Genomic DNA, 19,184 nt, shown 5'->3' with positions numbered 1-19,184 from the left:
GCAACTGTGACACCTCCCTGGGGTCCCTTCAATGCCAGGAATTTACCAAGCCTCAGCTGTCAAAGAACAATAAATCTTCCTTCAAAATATAAAACATAAATCAGTGTTTCACAAACACTGAAAGGCAAGGAGAAACTAAATCCCCATAATAATGAAAAGAATCCTGTTAATTAAATCAGCAAGGTAGAGAGCTTCCCTCCTAGCTCACAGCCCAGCTGAACCGTAGAATACCTTGGAGACTGAAGCTGAAATCCAAGCTTTTTCTAGGTTGCAAGCCAGCATCCTGAGGGAACATTTAGAAGAAAAAAATCCTTAAGCACAGGACAAGTAAACACAATTTTTTTTTTTTCTCAGAAGTTGTACTGGGTTATGTTTATCTGGGAAAGGAAGTTGCAAAACGATTTGTAAACCAGGTTCAATATATTTGTGCCAACCCCTTATCAGATCTGCCCCTAGTCAAGGGTAAGCTGAAGGCCGGTTACTGTGAACTACAACATAAAAGCAAATATACGGGATGCTTAAAGGAAAGGAGAGAAATATGTTATTTCTTCTGATTTTTTTTTTAATTAGTCTTTTCAACCATAGCCTGTTTCAATTTATTTGGCTGTTAGACATCCTGGATCAGATCACTTACAGCAATGATTAAGTGTTTACTTCACACATCTTCCTTTTTGTGTGCAAAGCTATTGATATAGATTTGTGGGGTTTTTTTAATGCTTGGTTAATTGGCTGCTCCACTAAGAGAGAGGCTGTTAACGGCGGTTGAGGAAAGCTGGAAAAAAATCGAGGTTAACGTTTCTTACGCACCTATCATGTTTGGGAATTGAGGGCCCTGAAATATTACTGCACTCAAGACACTGATAGCAACTTCTGATCCCATCAGTGGGAGCCCTCACAGGGATGAAAGTCATATCCTCTCACCCCAGTCAGCTTTTGGTTTTACTCTCCAAACCAGTTCACTTCCACCCATAATCTACTGACCTTTAAATTGCTTTTGACTGCCAGAGGGAGTGCTTTTCAGATGAACTGGAGTCTGTTCACAGAATCTGAGACTTCCCTTCAGAACTTACCCATATTTGAAAAACCCAAAACTACCCAACTCTCTTCTAGACGTCAGCGTTTAACTAATCTTTCACATAATGATTAATCGAATATTAGTTATTGCATCAGTGTCTTTGAAAAATATGTTGTGAATGGCATAGGATATATTTGCGGTACATCAAAGTTCACTCAAATTTATCTTTGACTACAACAAGGTTGTGTTTTTAATTTTCTGGCACAAGAGTTTTCTTACCATCATCTGCATTCTCCATGTATTACCCTTTATCCTTGCCCACCCCATAACCACACGTGCACATACCTGGAAAGATCACTTTTCAGGTGAAGGTGTCTACTGCTGCTAGAAAGTGAAGTAGTAGGGTGTAGTTTTATATTGAGAAGTAGAATTGGGTCCACAACCTTTCAGCTCCCACCACACTACCAAATGATTTGACCCTGGAGGTAAGAGTGGCAGAACGAAAGGAAGTAGCCAACAAAATACAGTTCATTCCTAGCTCTCCATTGCTAAGAGGAGGTGTAAGAAGCAGCAAGTGGCCCACAATATGATATTCAGTTCATTGGATTCCCGGGAGTGAAGCAACACAAGATAGTGGATCCCAGCTCAGTCCCAACTGCTTCCCTCTGATGACCCCATCCACAGCCTGTCCTCAGACAGGTTATGGGTCATGGTCTGATTTCCTTTCAGCATGGTATATTTTTTTCCTTCTGATCTTTCACAGTAGTACCTGTGTACTTGGGGAAAAAAAAATCTTAATTTTTTTTTTAACTGTGTCAAGACAAGAGAGATTTAAAGTCACAAGGCATGTAAGGTGCGTTAATGAAAAGCAAGTGTATGTATGTGCGTGTGTGTGTGTGTAAATTCAATGTGTGTGCATATTGGCATATCGCAAGAGACAAATTTTGAGGTTTTTAAAATTAGTTTTTTTTTTTTTTTTTTTTTTTGCGGTACGCGGGCCTCTCACTGCTGTGGCCTCTCCCGTTGCGGAGCACGGGCTCCGGACGCGCAGGCTCAGCGGCCATAGCTCACGGGCCCAGCCGCTCCGCGGCACGTGGGATCCTCCCGGACCGGGGCACGAACCCGCGTCCCCTGCATCGGCAGGCGGACTCCCAACCACTGCACCACCAGGGAAGCCCTAAAATTAGTATTTTTACTGTGTCTTTATAATCTTTCTCTGCAGGACTTTAAGGAAATAATTGCTTTAACAGTTTGTTCTTTGGATCCGGCTGGTAGGTGATATAAAAAGCTGTGTTTCACTGGCATTGATAGTGAATATCTTTAATCACAGGTACATGACTGGCCATCATTTGATGAGGAATAACTCTTTAAGTAAAGACAGTGACTAACTTCCTCCTAAAAGGCTAGAACCTATGCTTGTTAATGGAGAATCTTAAACAAAATGCGGATTTTATGCAGATCCAAAATGTATGTCTGGTCGAAAGTTCCCTTTTAATTTCTTAAAATATAAGCTCTTCAAGCACATCTGTAGATTAACCTGGGAAAATAACCAGGCTAACACTGAACATCTACTCTGAAGAGGCAACCAAGCTGAGTGCTAGGAACAAAATAAGTTGGAACTTGATGGCAGCAGTAACAGTTCATTTCAAAGAGATTCCACAATTAAATATTAGAAATAATATTATAATTTTACCATAATGTTTAAATATACCCTTTATCTTATTTTGTATATCCGTATTTAGTAGAAGTACAAAGTAGCTTTTTCTCTTTTGACTGTTAAGTTTTTGAGTGATTAACCAAAGGCAGGTGTGGACAGTAGAAACAAGCACCGTAAAAACTGGCCAGCCCCTCTGCTGCCTGGGGGACCACTGTGACACACACAGCCATTCTCTGTGTACATTGACATCGTTTTGACAGTTTAGCACCTTTTTTTTTCCGGAGTTGGGAGTGGGGGTCAAGTCTTCTGGTTAGGAATTTTCAAAGGCCAATTTGTAAAAGGCAAAAATTAAGTTTGCATTCCTTTATATATTTGGATATGACACATTAAAAGCAAGGTAGGTATGCGGAGCATGTCTAATCCTTCACCAAGGTGGCAGTCTCAAATGCTTTGATGTCATCTGGTCGCAGGGCCCCTGAGACTTTTCGAGGAACCAAATTCAGCTGACTCTATATGGCCTGCCTCTCCCTTCTGGTGTTCAAAAAAGAAAGAAAAGGTCCCTGCACCTTCTTGTCTCCTTCGTTTATTGTACGGTTTGCTTTGTTTGTTTGATTTTAAAACTGCCATTATGTGAAAGTGTTGCAAGTATAAATAATTGAGAAGATAACTCTGTAGGGAAACCACTTTTGCTGCCTTTGTGCAAAGGCAGCTCATTATGGCTCTGAGCTGCAGCATTCCGTAAGAGCAATTATGCAACATCAGTATGTCATGGATATTAACCAAGGGGAGTAGATAAGAGACGGGAAGATAATTTTGTAACTTATTTAATTAAATTTATTTGGTTTTTCAAATAGTTCCTCTAGTGTATAATTTACCCAACCTCTCTGTGGTTGCTCTGGTCTTTGCAGGACTGGCATTCAGCATTTGTTTGAGGGCATCCCTCCTCAGTTCTGTGTGGACCTACCATGTATTTCTGTTGGGGTTTAATTTCCACCCAAGGAGAGGTTACCCATGAAAATGGAACTGTAATTTGGTCATGAGGTGGTTATCCCCCCCAGGGCTTATATAGCCAGTTAATATATGTTAATACAGCAAAGTGAACAAAAGGTTAAATAAGTGGGTCAGGCTCAGAACGAGTCCTGTACTGCTTACTTCTGCTTAAACGGAAGTAAAAGCCCATAATGGCACTCGCCTTACTTTCACCCCCATCATTTTAAGAATTGCTTTGCCAATCCTTCACAACAAATAGCAATTTTAAGTGGACCAAAACAGAGCTCAGGGTGTTTGCACTCCATGGTAATGATAGAGTAGCTGTGCTCCCTGGAGTTCAATAAGCCCAACAATTGAGTCATTTTTGCCCCCTGTGAGCGAATCACTGCTGTTAGCCTGAATGACAGGATTGCTTATAGAACTGGAGCCCTTCACCGGGCTGACCTCATCCTGGGACAGCGAGGTTCAGAGGGCAGGCAGGTGGTGTTTAACACAGTTACAAGTAAAAGCTGATTTTGTACTTGTACACTCTGTAAACAAGAAAGCAGGATTGGCAGGGGCGGGGGTGGGAGGGGAGGGGAGGGGAGGGGAGCGGAGGGAGAAGCTGGATGTGCATTGATGTACTTTATCCAAAGCAGCGCTTCCTCTTTTCCTGTCTCTTTCCCCTTCTCATTTCTTCTTTTCCTTAATGTCATGCTCCCCTCACCATCTTGTCTCTGCCTCTGTCTCTCTCCTCCCCATCTCCCACCCTCCATACACAGAAGTCTCTAACACATGTAATAGACATGCTAAAGTTAGATGGCCACAGCCCAATTTTAGTTCTGATTAATGAAAGATGCAGAGGGTGTTGCCAAAAAAAAAAAAAAAACTCCAGATTTAAGATTAGTCTTCAGTTTCTGAATCATTTTTGAAGCATAAATTTTAGGCACACATAGCAAAATACCCAATGATAGTTGTTGTTTTTTTAAAAAATATTTCTTTGAGTAAGAAAATATGAGAAAAGTAGCAAAAGGGAAAGGTTAGAGAAGACATCCCAGCCTAACATCATCTTCTAATGATCAAACTACCTTTGAGATAGAGAAATTCTAGAGAACATTTTCAGCCTGCACATTTTTGGGGGTCAAAGGGCAATGGAGTAGTCAGGTTTTATAATAATCTTGGGAGGGGGTATTGTGAACAGGTAATATATAAAACAAGAGCCCTTCAAATGATTCTCTATCTCTGAGTCTGACTTGGGGAAGTAGGAACATGGAAATCCTATTTTCAAATAGATAAATGATTTAAAAATACAATTTTGGTTAAAAAAACACTGCTTCATTTTTCTTCAAATCCTTGCAACCCTAGTGCCCCTCAAAATCTTAATAACTACACTTAAGAATTGATTGGTACCATTATTCCCTCTTAGAGATTCATAATATTAGCCTATTAAAAAGCTATTAAAAGCTGTGACATCACTTGCAGCGAAGAACACATCTTTACTTTGTTTCACTTAGTGCTGTTTCCCTACCACACTTTGACCTACCATCTTTGTTTTGGAGGAACACCTATTGACACCAGTGTCCTTCAGAGCACAATTTGGGAAAACTTCCTTAGAAAGATATAATGAGAAAGAAATATTTTAAGAAAGTTTTCTATTTCCTTTCTCCATCTCACAAACCTTACTCCTTCACTTTCTACTCACTATTCCTCTGTCCCCAAACACACACACACACACACCAGAGTACTCCATTGACCTCAGTTCCCATTACTCCCAGCTTATTCTCTTCTCTCAGTCAACTGGACTTATCATGCCCCAATGTTCACCAGCCTAGAAAAGTCTGGTGCCCACTTTCTGCCAAGTCAAGTCCTTCTCTTCCTTCAACCCTGTACACAAGACTTGCCTGGCATCTCTAATGCCCAGATGGATTCACACCTTTCAGCTAATGCCTCTAGTCTGTATCTTTAGTGGTTTTTGAGTGCAAAGATAACTACACAGAGCCAGGAAGCCAGAGTTATTTCCCATATTAGCTCTGCCCTATTCTAGGGAATATTATTTCGTCAGGGTTTCAGCTATTCAGCCACTTGCAAAGTGAGGACAAGAAAATCCCGCTGGGCTCTTCCATTCTCAATTCAACATTATTTCCGAGACGTAGGAACCTTGTTTTCATTCAGCCATTTAGTTATTCATTCACAATACATTTTATTGAGGATGTATTGCATGCTTGACACACTCTCAATAACATAGAATTCAGATGTGGTTCTGCTTTCTAGGGCTACCTGGTGGGAAGCTGGACACGTAAATTGTGATTATAGTATTGAATAAATGCTGTGATGGGCCTGTGAGCTATAAGTGCTACTGACTGAAGAAGTGCTTCTTACTCAAACTGTGGAATCAGAGACGTTACCTCCAAAAGCTGTTCTCTGATAAGAATTTTGAAGGGTGTGTTGACCAGATAGCCATGGGAGAAAGGCCATCCCAGACTGAAGAAATAGTGTGTTCCTAGCATGTTAGCATATTAACTTTATGCTTATTAATTGCCTTTTTGTTTATATGTACATTACTGTATAGCAGTTAAACCAATTTGTAAATTAACTTATTTTTACGTTACTTTATCTTTACTGTGAAAATGGAGATCATTCAAATGCTATCATTTCTATTTTTTTAAAGGTTTTTTTTTTTTAATATAAATTTATTTATTTATTTATTGGCTGTGTTGGGCCTTCGTTTCTGTGCGTGGGCTTTCTCCAGTTGCGGCGAGCGGGGGCCACTCTTCATCGCGGTGCGCCGGCCTCTCACTGTCGCGGCCTCTCTTGTTGCGGAGCACAGGCTCCAGACGCGCAGGCTCAGTAGTTGTGGCTCACGGGCCCAGTTGCTCTGCAGCATGTGGGATCTTCCCAGACCAGGGCTCGAACCCATGTCCCCTGCATTGGCAGGCAGATTCTCAACCACTGCGCCACCAGGGAAGCCCTTCTACTTCTAATAGTAAGCCACTTTAGGAAATTCTGGTAGATGTGAAATGTGAATATGCAAAAAAAAAGATCCTTTCAAATTGCAGTACAAAGTGTTTGCTTCTTTGTCTATTGGAGACTATAGCTTTGTCTGGAACACAGGAATCAAAAGTTGATGTCTTTATTTCTCTGCAAATCAGGGGAAAGAAATCCACTAACCCTCTAAAGCTAAAATATTTAAGGATTAAAGCAGATGTGGCATAACTGCTGGTTTGCTGAGTCTCTTGTGATTTATAAAGATATATTTTATGTCTTTTATGATTACGGGATGATGCTAAAAATTTTGTGGGTAATAATACCGTCACATTGGAAAGACTGCATATAACATCTCTGAAGAAGATACAGAATGCTACTCAGCTGCAAATCAAAGTAAAAGATGTTTAATTTGTTATTAAGAAAAGGCAGTGAAGAAATTTTATTTGGAATTTGGTCTTTGATGTCTGATCATCATAAATGTGAAGACATTAAGTCATATGTTTATGAATAGATTTTTTTGCCTCTTGACATAATGGGATATGTTTTCATAATAATTTTTAAAGATTTTTGTTAGATGTATAACTGTTAGAACTATAGGTTATTTGAAGTGACCTTGAAATTTTTTAAATCTTCGATTTTTCCCCCTTTGGCACCTGGACTAGATGCCAGTATAAACTGGTTAAATACCATTTGGTTTAAACAGAAAGACTGTACCATATATGCATATTTATGATATTTTGTTTGTTGGATCTTTTTCTTAATATTACTTGACTTTCTGTGTTTTAATCTCATTTTTTTTTCTTATTTTGGGTTGAAGCCACTCTAAAGCTTAACACCTAGGAGATTTCTCACTTATGGTTCCCTTTAAAAGTGCTAAAATCTCAGCCTCTCAAACAAGAGACCAAGCTACAATTTAAAGAAAGCAGTGGTATTGATAAAGGGCCCTAAGAATGTTGCCACTTTCCTCATGTGTCTTCTGCCACATTCTTTCTTTTAAACCAGCAGGAGAGTTGGAAGAAGGATAAGAGCCTGGCCCATCCAAACACTCCTGGCATGCCACGCTGGTCTCTGAGGTCTCCCCTGCTGCTTTAGAAAAAGGAGCCCCACAGACAAATGAAAGGGCCACGGGGACATTCTCATGCAAGCCCCTTCCCTCCAAACACCAAGTGGCTGTAGATTGCTGGTGTTGGGATGGCTTGGCCTGAGTTGAAGAATAGACACTTGAGAACCATTTGTTTCCACACCATTTTGGGTGAAGTGCTATAGTTTTCACTTTAAAAGCCCGTTTAAAAAGAAAAATACTGTTTGAAAGGAGGACACAATTTGGAAGCCATCACACTTAATGGAGTCCCTTTTCAATGGAACACTTTGTCCTATCAATTCTCTTCTAAATTAGTTGTCACTACCTGGAGAAAACCCACCCTTAATTGTCTTAAAAACAAACAGTCTCCCATATATTTTTCCCATCTCCAATCTTTAAAACTCTTTTGGAACTTCCACAGAGTATGAAGTGAAACACAATTTGTTTAGCAGCACACAGTACATTATTACCATTGCCCTCTAAATCCAGTCACACAAATTATCTCAGAATTAAAAGAAAAAGCAAGCTGGACCTAATAGGAATAAAGGTTTTTACTGACAATTAACTTGACCAGCCATTGTTAGATAAAGGACTTGGTAAGATCTGCAGGAAGTAATTCTTTTGGAAGTAGTTAGGCAGTTTATTATACTTGTTGCCACAGCCTGAAATATTCATCTAGTTTTGGAGATTTGAGGAGATGAGAGGGGTTTGAAGTTAAAGTCGCTTCTTTCTAGACTTTCACTCTTCTTTTGTCCTTTGTCTTGAGTGGCCTGACGAGCTTGTCAGCCTGAAAGTCCCACTGTCAACTCAAAGGCAACATCTGGAAAGCTGGGTTTGCCTCTCCTCATCTCAACAAGTAGGAATTCCTCCGAAATTTCCAATTTTCATCAAGTGTATACCATAGCATACCAGACATAGATTCTCAGGTTTATCCTTTTAATATCGTTTATATTTGTATCTTTTCTTTGCCAGCTAAGCACACTTCATCAGCAGTTCGCCAAGCCACATGGCCTACTTCTTTTGTATTTCTACCACCTTAGTCTGAGTTCACTTTATTTCCCTCTTCTGCTTGGATTAGAATAGCTTTCTACCGTTTAGCTTCTAGCTTCTCATCAACTCATACATAGCTCTCAGAAATACATCTTCCTCAAGCACCATATTTCATCATTCCACTCTTCAGGAATTTCAGAGGTTCAGTTTGTTACTCAAGAACTTCCACCCGGGTGGGGAAAATGGGGAGATGTTGGTTAAAGGATACAAACTTCCAGTTAGAAGATGAATAAGTTCTGGGAATCTAATGCAAAGCCTGGTGATGATACTTAACAGTCTCGTATCATGTACTTGAAAGTTGCCAAGAGAATAGATATTAAATGTTCTCACCATGAAAAAGAAATGGTAATTACGTGATGTGATGGAGGTGTTAGCTAATGCTATAGTGCTGATCCTTTTGTAACATATAAATGTGTCAAATCAACACATTGTATACCTTAAGCTTACACAGTCTTATATATCAAACTTACACAATGGTACGTATCAATTACAACTCAATAAAGCTGGAAAAATAAAAACTCCTCCACCAGCTTGTCTATTAACTGTGGCCATGTGTTCCAGACCAAAACCAGGAGCCTGTCTGAAGTCAGTTCCTGCACCCTCCCTTGCGCACAGCCTGATCTGCCTCGGTGTCTTCACACACACCATTTCCTTATTTCCTTCCTTCCCAATAATCTATACGCTTTTAATCTGGTCCAACTTCCCTCCTCCAAGAATCCGGTGATTAACCGTCATCTGACTTCTCTAATTGACTCCATCACACTTATTTACTGAGTGTGGACTGCTATGATTTGTAATTATTACGTATTCTCAAATTGTGCTTTTCAATTTGTTTCTGTGGTTGCAAAGAGTAAAAAGCTTTAAAGGCTTGAACTGCATTTTTTAAATTTTAAATAATATGGACACAGTCACATAATTATATACTTACATATTATATATAATTTCTTATTATATATGATCTTGTCATATTTTGTTATTAAACTTGTCTTTTGTTAGGTACAGAATGTAGAAGATTTATCAGTGTGTGACACATGTACAGATTACTGTGGAGCTTAATACTTACTCATTCTAAAGTTTTTAGGACCAAAAAAGGATGAAAAGAGGCCTTACATAATCCCTGTTCTCTACACCTTGCTGCCCTTCCTACCCCCTCACCTTTCCCCTCCAGAACCCAGTCTCTCCCTGGGATACGTATGCACTCCCAGAGAAAGCTCTACTAGGACAGTTCTCGAGACATTGAGGCAGTAGGTGCTGAATAACTGTTGACTGACCCCTGGGGAACATAGGATAAAGCAAGGAATGAGGCTGAGAAAAATGTCTGTTTGCCCTGGAAAGTGAGAAAGGGGAGAAAAGAGAAAACACTAGAACATGGCATGATGGCAGAAAAACAAGGATTTTTAGCAGCTTTTCTTTTCTCCATCATTTTCAGCATTCCCACTGCCTACAAAGTTTCTGTCTTTGACCTATGTGGTTATATGTCTAAATATTCTAGCGTTGATAACCCTTCTTACCCTTCCTTTCAGCAGCAGCAGAACAGAAAACTTAGCCAGGTGTTAATCTCTGCAAAGTTTATTGCCTGCCTGCCTGGTGTGTGTGTGTGTGTGTGTGTGTGTGTGTGTGTGTACACATACATATACATACATGTATGTGTATGTGCATGTATACACACACATACGTACATGCATATGGCTAATGACTTCTCACAGTTTATCTCAAGGCCACATTGTTTCCTGTTCCACTTGGTTGACAGGACATCTCTGACGTGACAGATGTATCCACTGAGAACGGGATCATGCGTTTGAAACCAGTTTAGTTCTTAGCAAGGCGATGCATATGGCTTATGGAGATTTTGTGGTTGATTTTTTTCCTTATATATTACTCAGGGAAGCCTGTGTCAGTATAAATGAGTGGTAACGAAATCAACATTATGGCATCTTTGATACTGCATTTGCAAAAGCTTTTCAGGACGTTGTTTAATTCGGGGCTTAATGATTGATATTATAGACGGTGAATAAACATTTTGGATGGATCTGTTTGCTCACAGGTTTAAAAAATCGAATCCCTTTTTCTCTTGGATATAAAGAGTGTAATGCCGTTGAAGAGGAAACAGTTCAAACGTGGTCATCATAGGCTGGTGGCACCAAAAGTAGAAACTCAGGGTAAAATTTGCTGTCAGGAAAAACGGAGCATTCTTTCTCAACTCAGGAACGCGTGGTTCATGCGAGCTTGCTTGTAGATGGTTGCTACAATAAGACTCCTTTCATACAGGTGTGTTTATGCCCCAGGCTTGCTGGCCACAGTCCATTCCATTTACAGAAGCTGAATTAAACAATAACTACCGCATTGCAAAAGATGGTGGGGAGAGGGGGAGAGGAGGGGGAAAGGTGAGCGTCAAAGGAGATGCCTGAGAGCTTTGTTCGGGCCAAGAAAAACCCTGTTGCAATTGTCAGAGCTTGTTGATGTTGCCGGCAACGGCACTTTTTTTTTTCTCCTGGATTTTGTGGTTCTGCCTTAGGAAAGAAAGTAAAATAGAACGGAAGAACAAAGTCCTACTCTATAAATCAGCAGCTGCTCCTTGCCAGATCAAAGGAGTGACATTTTTGCTCCTGGACTACTTGTCCACTTGAGGGCTTGACAGGCAGCTAACAGCTGGCCTGCTAGACTGTATGGGAGAATCCGCCTACGTCTTCTTCCGAGCAGATGACAAGCTAATCAAAGAGATATCCATAGCATAGGGCATGTAAGTGCACCTTGATCTCCTCAAACATAGCTAATACATAATTACTAAACAGCTTGGTGTATTTTTGGCAAGTTAATGCTTAGGTGGCTTCCACTGAGAAGTAGGATATAGAATTAATACTCCAATCAAAGGTGATGTTGAAAGCTAAAGAGATACTAGATTTGTCGGGATCTTCTCCTGTTAGCGTGAAATGGCTAGGAACAGGATGAGAACCGGCTAAAATGTGTGAAACTGATTGTCAGGTGACTGGTTGAGTTTTCGAAGCCCAGTCAGGCAGTAGTGTTCAGATAGATGAACAGGTACTTGATCATTGGTAATTTTGAGAACAATTACTCCTGCATTTTATGCTGATAGAGCCGAACAAAGCTGTAGATGTATCTTCCGTGTCTGTAAAGAATTGCTTTCAGAAGCACTATTAGGAGTGTAGGTATACAGATCTGGAATTTTAATGTCAGTAGTAAAACTTTCAGAGTAATTCAGTTTCTAGTTGATTTCCATCTGCAATAAATCATGTACAGGATGAGGTAATATACTACAACTTATGTCTATTGACTTAGTATTTTATCTTTAAGAGGATAGATCCTAGATATGAATAGCTAAGGATCTTTGTGTATTTTCTCCTCCCTTGCTTTCAAGTAGCTTTGAAAGATCACTTTTATAGTGCATGATAAATAGCCGCACATGAATAATCTGATAGCATTCTGGAAGAGTAACAGTGCTTCAAAATCATAACCTGCTGGGATGTTTTGTTACGCGCCATTGGGTGTGATTATACTTATGGAATAGTGTTTATTGTTGCTCAGTATTATAAAGAAAATAAAAGATAATTCCCTATCTGAGAGGAATTTCTCAAATACTTTTATTAAAAAGTCTCTACTGTTGACTGTATATGCCTTAGTCAAATAGGATGCCAAATTCTCCAGGCCATTTTAAACACTTTTTTAATTATGAAAATAATCATACTTATTAAAAACTCAAACAGATCAGAATAACATGAAATAAAAATAGAAATCTACCATTTTCCTGCTATCCATTCCTGAGAGAGAACAGTTTCCACAAGAACACTTTATTGGTCCAACTTTTCCTTTAGGAGGTACCAATGGAGTAAAATGTATTAAATTATTATAAATTGTTTGTTGCCCAAGACAAGTGATTAAAGGACTGTTTAGATCTGACATAGCTAAAGAGAATAGTATGTGCATTTTCACAGCTAAGGTTCTTGATTACAACTTGATCTTTGCAAGTTTCTATTCTTAGTAAGAGTACTAGATCATGTATTTGGTATGTGACCTAGAGCAGAAACTCTCAAACTTAAATATGCATGTGTCACCTGGAAATCTTTTAGAATATTGATTCAGAGTCAGTAGTGCCAGGGTGGGGACCACTATATTTCTGCAGTTCTAACAAGCTTGAGGGGATGTTGATGTGGCTCGTCCATGGAACACAGAGTTGCAAGGATCTAGAGAACCGTTAAGAGAGTGATTTCAAAATAGCTCGCCCCACTACCCAGCCCCCCTGGAGATGGCCACTCCAGTGTCTAAAATCCCCACCATGGCATTATACACTTGTATTAGCTGTAATCTCTGGGAAGACCCCATGGCATGGACACATGCTACCTGCAGGGGTACAGCACATTATTACCCTGTTATCAACTCAGCATGGCTTTGTTTAATAATAACCCACCTAGTCTGAATTATTGCCCATAAGAGAACAGAGCTCTTTAGGAGGGGACATGAGATAGATGCCTTTTGAGTGTAAGCTAACATTTAACGAGCACTTACTGTGTGCCAGGTACTGTGGCACAAAGATTTTACATGCAATATCTCCCTTAATCCTCATAAACAATCTGGGCCCAACTCTTGCCCCAGTTGATAGATAGGAATCAAACTGAGGCTTAGAAGTTTACATAGACTTGCCCAAGGTGACACAACAAGGAATGAGCCCATGGTCTTCATCACTTTGCTCTACAGAGAAGTCTGGAATATGGAACAATAACTGAGAAGCGTTTACCCAAAGTAGGGTATTTTAGTAAAGAACCTATGTGCACCCTCCTAACCTGAGGGAAGAATTAGATAAAAGAAAGAATTTTGAAAGAACACATTAGAAAGGTCATCAGAAGATAAGCATGAGCTACTTGATAATTTTGCCCAGGGCCTTTCATGTCAGCATCAACACTCCACTGCTCAAGGCCTATTCATAAAGCTACAAAAGGTGTGTGATTCCAGATTAATATCATGTTTTCATATTGTAAATTTATAAGTATTAGCTCATGGTGTTTTGCGAGCTGTAGACCAATCTAGTATCTATCAAATTATAAATTAAGCTGTAGCTCTGGGAAATTAATTATGAACCATGAATGTGTCTCTAAGTAGCCCATGGATCTCATTTGTTTACCATACTTTGCTCACAGTTGTCTGGGAAAAAAGACCCACTTATCTGGCCACCTGTGAAAAACTTATGTTTGAGACATGACTCAATCATCTGTGTGTCAGGGTACACATTCAAAGGCATTAAACCTGCTTAATTCACTGATTCAGCCTTTTCAATGTATCTCATTGAGAAAGCCCCACTCTTAGCCATAACCACACACAGAAAAAGACATGCTTTCTTTGTGAACGAAGAAAAAAAATGAAGAAACTTGATAACTGACTTGCCCCTCTTGAGGCTTCATTGCTGCACACCCCAACCAGTAGCAAGCTTTGTGAATAAGCACCTTCACTGATGAAGTCTCATGGCTGGGGAAAGTGGAGAAACAGAGGTTTTTCATTTTTTAACAGGTCCCCAGTCACCAAGCTGCCTATAACACCTCTTCCCAATTGATCGGATCCCTCTTCAGCAGTTCAGCTCCCCTCCTTAACCAGACCAAACGATGCAAAAGCTTCAATTCTGGGGATTCTTGATTCCCCCTCAGAGGGTTTCAGGGCTGGCATCTTTCCAGTTGACTCCATGGAAGCCTGCGCTTTCTAACAAAAGGAATGCTGCCGAAAGGAATGGGTTACCAGGTGGGGCATGAAGTTAGTGAACCAGAAAGAGGGATTTATCAGCCATTTAAAAAGAGGGAGAAAGAGAAAGGAAAAGGAATCAACCAACAATCAGGAATGACACCTAAGTCTACTTCTATCAATCTGAAATATGCTGGGGAGTGAAAACACTTTAAAAGAAAAATCACCGCGTCAGATTTTGGTTGCAGAAAAGTTTGGCTCTTTTGTTGGGGCTTAAGGTGGGGTTGTGGGAGAGGTCTCCAGAAGACCTCTCTCCAACAAGACAAGATGAGATTTCAATGATATTTTCCTCTCTTGGGTTTATTCTTTTTAATATATAGATATATATTTTTTCACTCTCAGTTGACTCAAAAAGTCCTCGTGATTCTTGGAAAGTCATTGAATTTATTTCTGTAATTAAGTTATTTTTAAACTAACCGTCTAAGTATATAATTTTTAAGGATCACACATACTAATGCATTTTCTATTTTAGTAAAATTTAATGAAAAAGTAGATAGTCTTAGTAGATCCTCTCCAGAGCTTTTGTGAGCCTGGATACTAACTTTGTGTTCAATACAAATCAATGGAACTAGTGTACTTTAGGGTACTCATTCCCTAAGGAGTCACTAATGGAATTATCTCTAGCCCTTAAAAAAAGTCACAATGAGGCTAATGAAAAATATTTTTTAAGTGAAATCTGGATAAGGCACTAGGCTTACTAGCACATTTATGGCATTTATCATATATGGCATATTTTACATGCAAGTTGTACAAACCTCAGAATGCTTTTAAGAGCTATCTAAGAAGACTCTGTGATTTCGGGTGAAATAGTTTGTACCAATAGAAAAGTATATGTCTTCAACTTCAGAATCATTCTGGGATGACATTACAACTTAGAGAATTTTTTAATATCAGATACAGATGAAAAACCTAACAGTCTTTGGATTGGAAATAACTTGCGGGGGTTTTCATTAAAGTTGGGTGCATCTTGCTGCATTTTGGTTAGTTGGATGTCTTCAGCAATTTTTCAAATGTTTTGGGTTTGGCAAAGTCCAAAATGTTTTTGCCAACACCCTCTTTTCCCCTTAGTTTTTAAACCCGTGTGAAATTCAAGGATAACTTAATCCATATGTGTCTGATTCATTTACACTTAACTCATCAAAATGTTATTTTGTAAGACCCATTTAATAGCCAGGAAACCTTTTGAGCCTTTTAAGATGTCTTTTGTCTTTGAACCAGTGAGTTGCATTTTTCCATATGAATGGAGCTTGGACCTTGAAAGATGGAAGATCAGTCTGTTTTCAACTTAGACTCTTCAGATTTTAAGTAGAATCAAAACTTGATATTCTGTTTACTGTTTGAGCACTGAATAACTTCATTTTAAAATAAAGATCAGAGGAAGTGGAAAAAATTTTCATGTTATGTAATTTTGGGGAAAGACCATATTTGGAAATTTCACATTACTGTTATTAAAGAAATAAAAATTACTCCTAATTGGATTTTTTAAATCGGTAATTAAATGGCTTCATTTTATGTACATGGGTGTGTTTTCTAAGAATAGACTGTGGATCATCAGTGCAGGGGGGTAATTTCACGTTTTAGTGTTAAAGTGTTCTTACAGTCAGCTCATTCATTGGTAATTTTCATAGTAACATCTATGGTGTTTATAAGATATCCCAAGATCAGGGGAGTTGACAATTGGCAGGAGTTGTATGTTAAGAGATTTCTGAAAAATTGGGGCCCATATGTTTTTAAAATTCTGCGTGATTTGAAAGAATGTGGTAGAATCAGGAATCTGGCAAGATACAGCACTACGGATCACAAACATTGTCTGAGAACAACAATTCAGAGAGGCTAACTGGAGCCCTAGTGAAAAAAGCAAAATCTCTATGACCCTTTGTAAAAGGATCTAGTGAAAACCTTCAGAGGCTTCTCTGCCTATTTGTTTAGTAGAACTGGGCGAAGAAAGGCCATCGCCATAACTGCTAGTGAACATCCAGTCCATGCCATGGTAACTAGTTGAAAATGTAACACTGGAGTGGCATTTCCAAGTTCAGCGCTTCTATAAAGACCTGAGAGCACACAGATTGCTTTTTTTAATGTTCTGCATTGTTGTGGATCCCCCATTGAACAACCTTTTGAGATGACCCCGTTTTTACTAATGTAAACATTCTGACTAGTATCCGAAGAAATGACCTTTGAGTGAACCTCTAACCTTCCCAGTAATTATTTGTTTGAAGACAGTGTGGAGTTCTCCTGCTGAGAACTAAGGACCATGATGCCTTGCGGCTCTGTGAGGAAGGGAGTGTTTGGGGGAACTGGAGAGAAAGACATAAATAAGCGAACAACCTCCAGATGTAAATAATAAAAGAGTAAAAGGGTGAAATTAAAAAGGGAAAAAATAGCAATTCATTTTACCTAAAGAGTTGGCCTATAGGAAAAAACAAAACCGGGATTAGTAGCACATAAAAAGAGGTGAAACCCCTGCCATGTGTGTCCTCCATTAGAAACTTCAAGGAGCAGAGGAAAGGTTTCTCCTCTCCTGAGCATCTCAATTGGTCTTAACCTGAGCTGGTGAAAAGAGTTCTGGGGGTGGAACTCTCAGGTCAGTCCTCCTTGGTCCCAGTAAAAGCAGTGAGGGAAAGAGGAGACCATTAAGTTCCTTCTCTGACTTGAGGGATTCTTCTGGAAGGCTTTGTGATCTATCTGGTCAGATATTCCTCAGCACCACTTAAGGTGCCCAGTGGGAATAAATACGCAGTTTCCACTCTCTTTTTGTTTTCACCTCTCATAAGCTGTCACTTTCTTCCCCAAACCTGAGGGGGTGTGATGTTTTTTGACAATCTGAGCTACGCTTTCTTAAGTAATAAAGAAGTCCATTGTTTGCCAAACAAACCCCATATGCAAAAGACTCCTTTGGTTTTCTAGAGGCTATTTTTCTTCAGTCTAATTGTATTCCCACCAGAGTGCCCACAGGAGGCCTGAACAGGTGTGGGCTGCTGTCCTCCACAGAAGGGACTTTAACGCCATGGGAGCGCAGAGCTGCCAACACACTAGAATTTTCCTGGCTAATTTCAAAGAATGAGTTTTCAGTTCCTGCCTGTGACCCCATGTAGACTCATTAATCATGAAGTCCCCCTGCACTGAAGATTTGAAACTGGGAGTACTGGGAAACGTCATCCATGGGTATGTTTTGCAGGAACAGCTAGCTATATGCTAGGCATCCCCCTCCCTCCATGTTCCCCCTGAAAACATGCAGCCCGTGAATCCTGTGCATCAGCTCAAGCGTGTGGGGAATGCATGTCGTTAAATGCATGGGGACAGGGGTATAACTCGCAAATGGTAGAAAATTGTTTTGTTTTTATTAAATTTGAAGAAATAAAGGAGATTTCTTATCATCTTACTCTGTACATGAATATTTGATGGGCATTATTAAACATTAAAGTAACATGAAGTAGGCACTTATTTTTGGATTTCCAGCAAAATTAGATCCAGGCTTCTATACGAAATAAGTGCTTCTCCTTTACATTCCTGTGATTCAGCCACCACCTGATTTGAAAATGTTTCTTGGGCTCTAATATCAACCATGTGTACCTGAGGCTCTGTCTTTCTAGTGGGTTGAAAGGTGGCTGGGTTTATGGTTGGCAGTTACCTTATCCCTGCCCTGGGTGTCCCAGCTTAGACTGGAAAGGCCGCCCCCAGCTGGCACTGACCTCTAAGTGACCCCTAACTTTACAGGCTTAAACTGCAGGAGTTGCCGAAGAGCAGAAGTCTTTCTGGCCAGCACTTATTACTGCTGTGTTGGTGATAAAACTTCAGACAGCCTAATTGATGGCTTTGCTGACCTAACAATACCTTGTGAAAGCCGAGTGCCAGAGCCTGGTCTCCATTTATGACCAGCTGCAAGGGGAAGCCGGGTCTCCCTGTGATGGCGAGTTTAGGGAAAGGGGGAAAATCTTCCAGCCTGTGAACTTTAACCAGATTCCGACTTGTTCAAGAGGCAGAAGCACAATTGCAAATTAATAGAAATTTTCTCAGGGAAAACTTTTTTCCCTTCCTGAGCCTTTTTAGCAAGTCAGCTTTGAGTTGATGATGAGATGATGGAGGAGATGATCCAGTCAGCTATTTTTGAACATGGAGAGGGAAAATTGCCTTTGAATTAAAAAGATAATTTTCAGTAGATGTTTGACTGTGTTGTATTCTCCGCAGCTTTCGTGCAGAAGTGTTCACGGAGCACAGAAATTGCATTTGCTGACTGGACGTCTCTGTTCTGTTTCAGGTTTATTAATGCCAGAAGAAGAATAGTACAGCCCATGATTGACCAGTCAAATCGAGCAGGCAAGTTCCAACTCATCTCTGTGTTCACATCCCACAGGCACAAATCCTCATCAAGTTATACTTAAGGAGTTTCATCACCTGGTAAAGAAATGCTTCCATCAGGCATTCTGGGAGGATTTGTTTTTTAATGTCCCCAGAATTCCATTCTAGGAAGCAACTTCACTAATTGGTGCTAATTGGAGATTTCCCACCCTGACTCTACTGACACTGCTTTTTATTTTCTTTCTGAATTGGTAATTGGGCACAAGTATTAGTGCCACAAGCAGTTTGTTTGACTGTGAGCTCTGGAATTACTCATTGCTTGTCTGCATCCAATCATTAGCACACTCTCATTTTCTCCTTACCCACAATTCCTTGGTGTGTGCATT

General features: G+C 39.8%; 1 protein-coding gene across 8 annotated transcripts in view; it reads left to right on the top strand.

Annotated features, from left to right (window-relative positions):
- The window catches only part of MEIS2 (Meis homeobox 2), a 200,754-nt gene that overhangs the window by 176,343 nt on the left and 5,227 nt on the right, over positions 1–19,184 (top strand). For all 8 annotated transcript variants that reach the window (XM_067742421.1, XM_067742415.1, XM_067742417.1 and 5 more), the window contains one exon: positions 18,758–18,816. In XM_067742421.1, the coding sequence (XP_067598522.1) occupies positions 18,758–18,816 (59 nt within the window). The remainder of the gene's footprint in view (positions 1–18,757; positions 18,817–19,184) is intronic.

Source organism: Pseudorca crassidens, chromosome 1, assembly GCF_039906515.1.
Source record: "Pseudorca crassidens isolate mPseCra1 chromosome 1, mPseCra1.hap1, whole genome shotgun sequence".
Lineage (NCBI taxonomy): Eukaryota > Metazoa > Chordata > Mammalia > Artiodactyla > Delphinidae > Pseudorca > Pseudorca crassidens.
The sequence above is the reverse complement of the archived record's forward strand: the minus strand, read 5'-3'. Positions and strand labels throughout refer to the sequence as shown.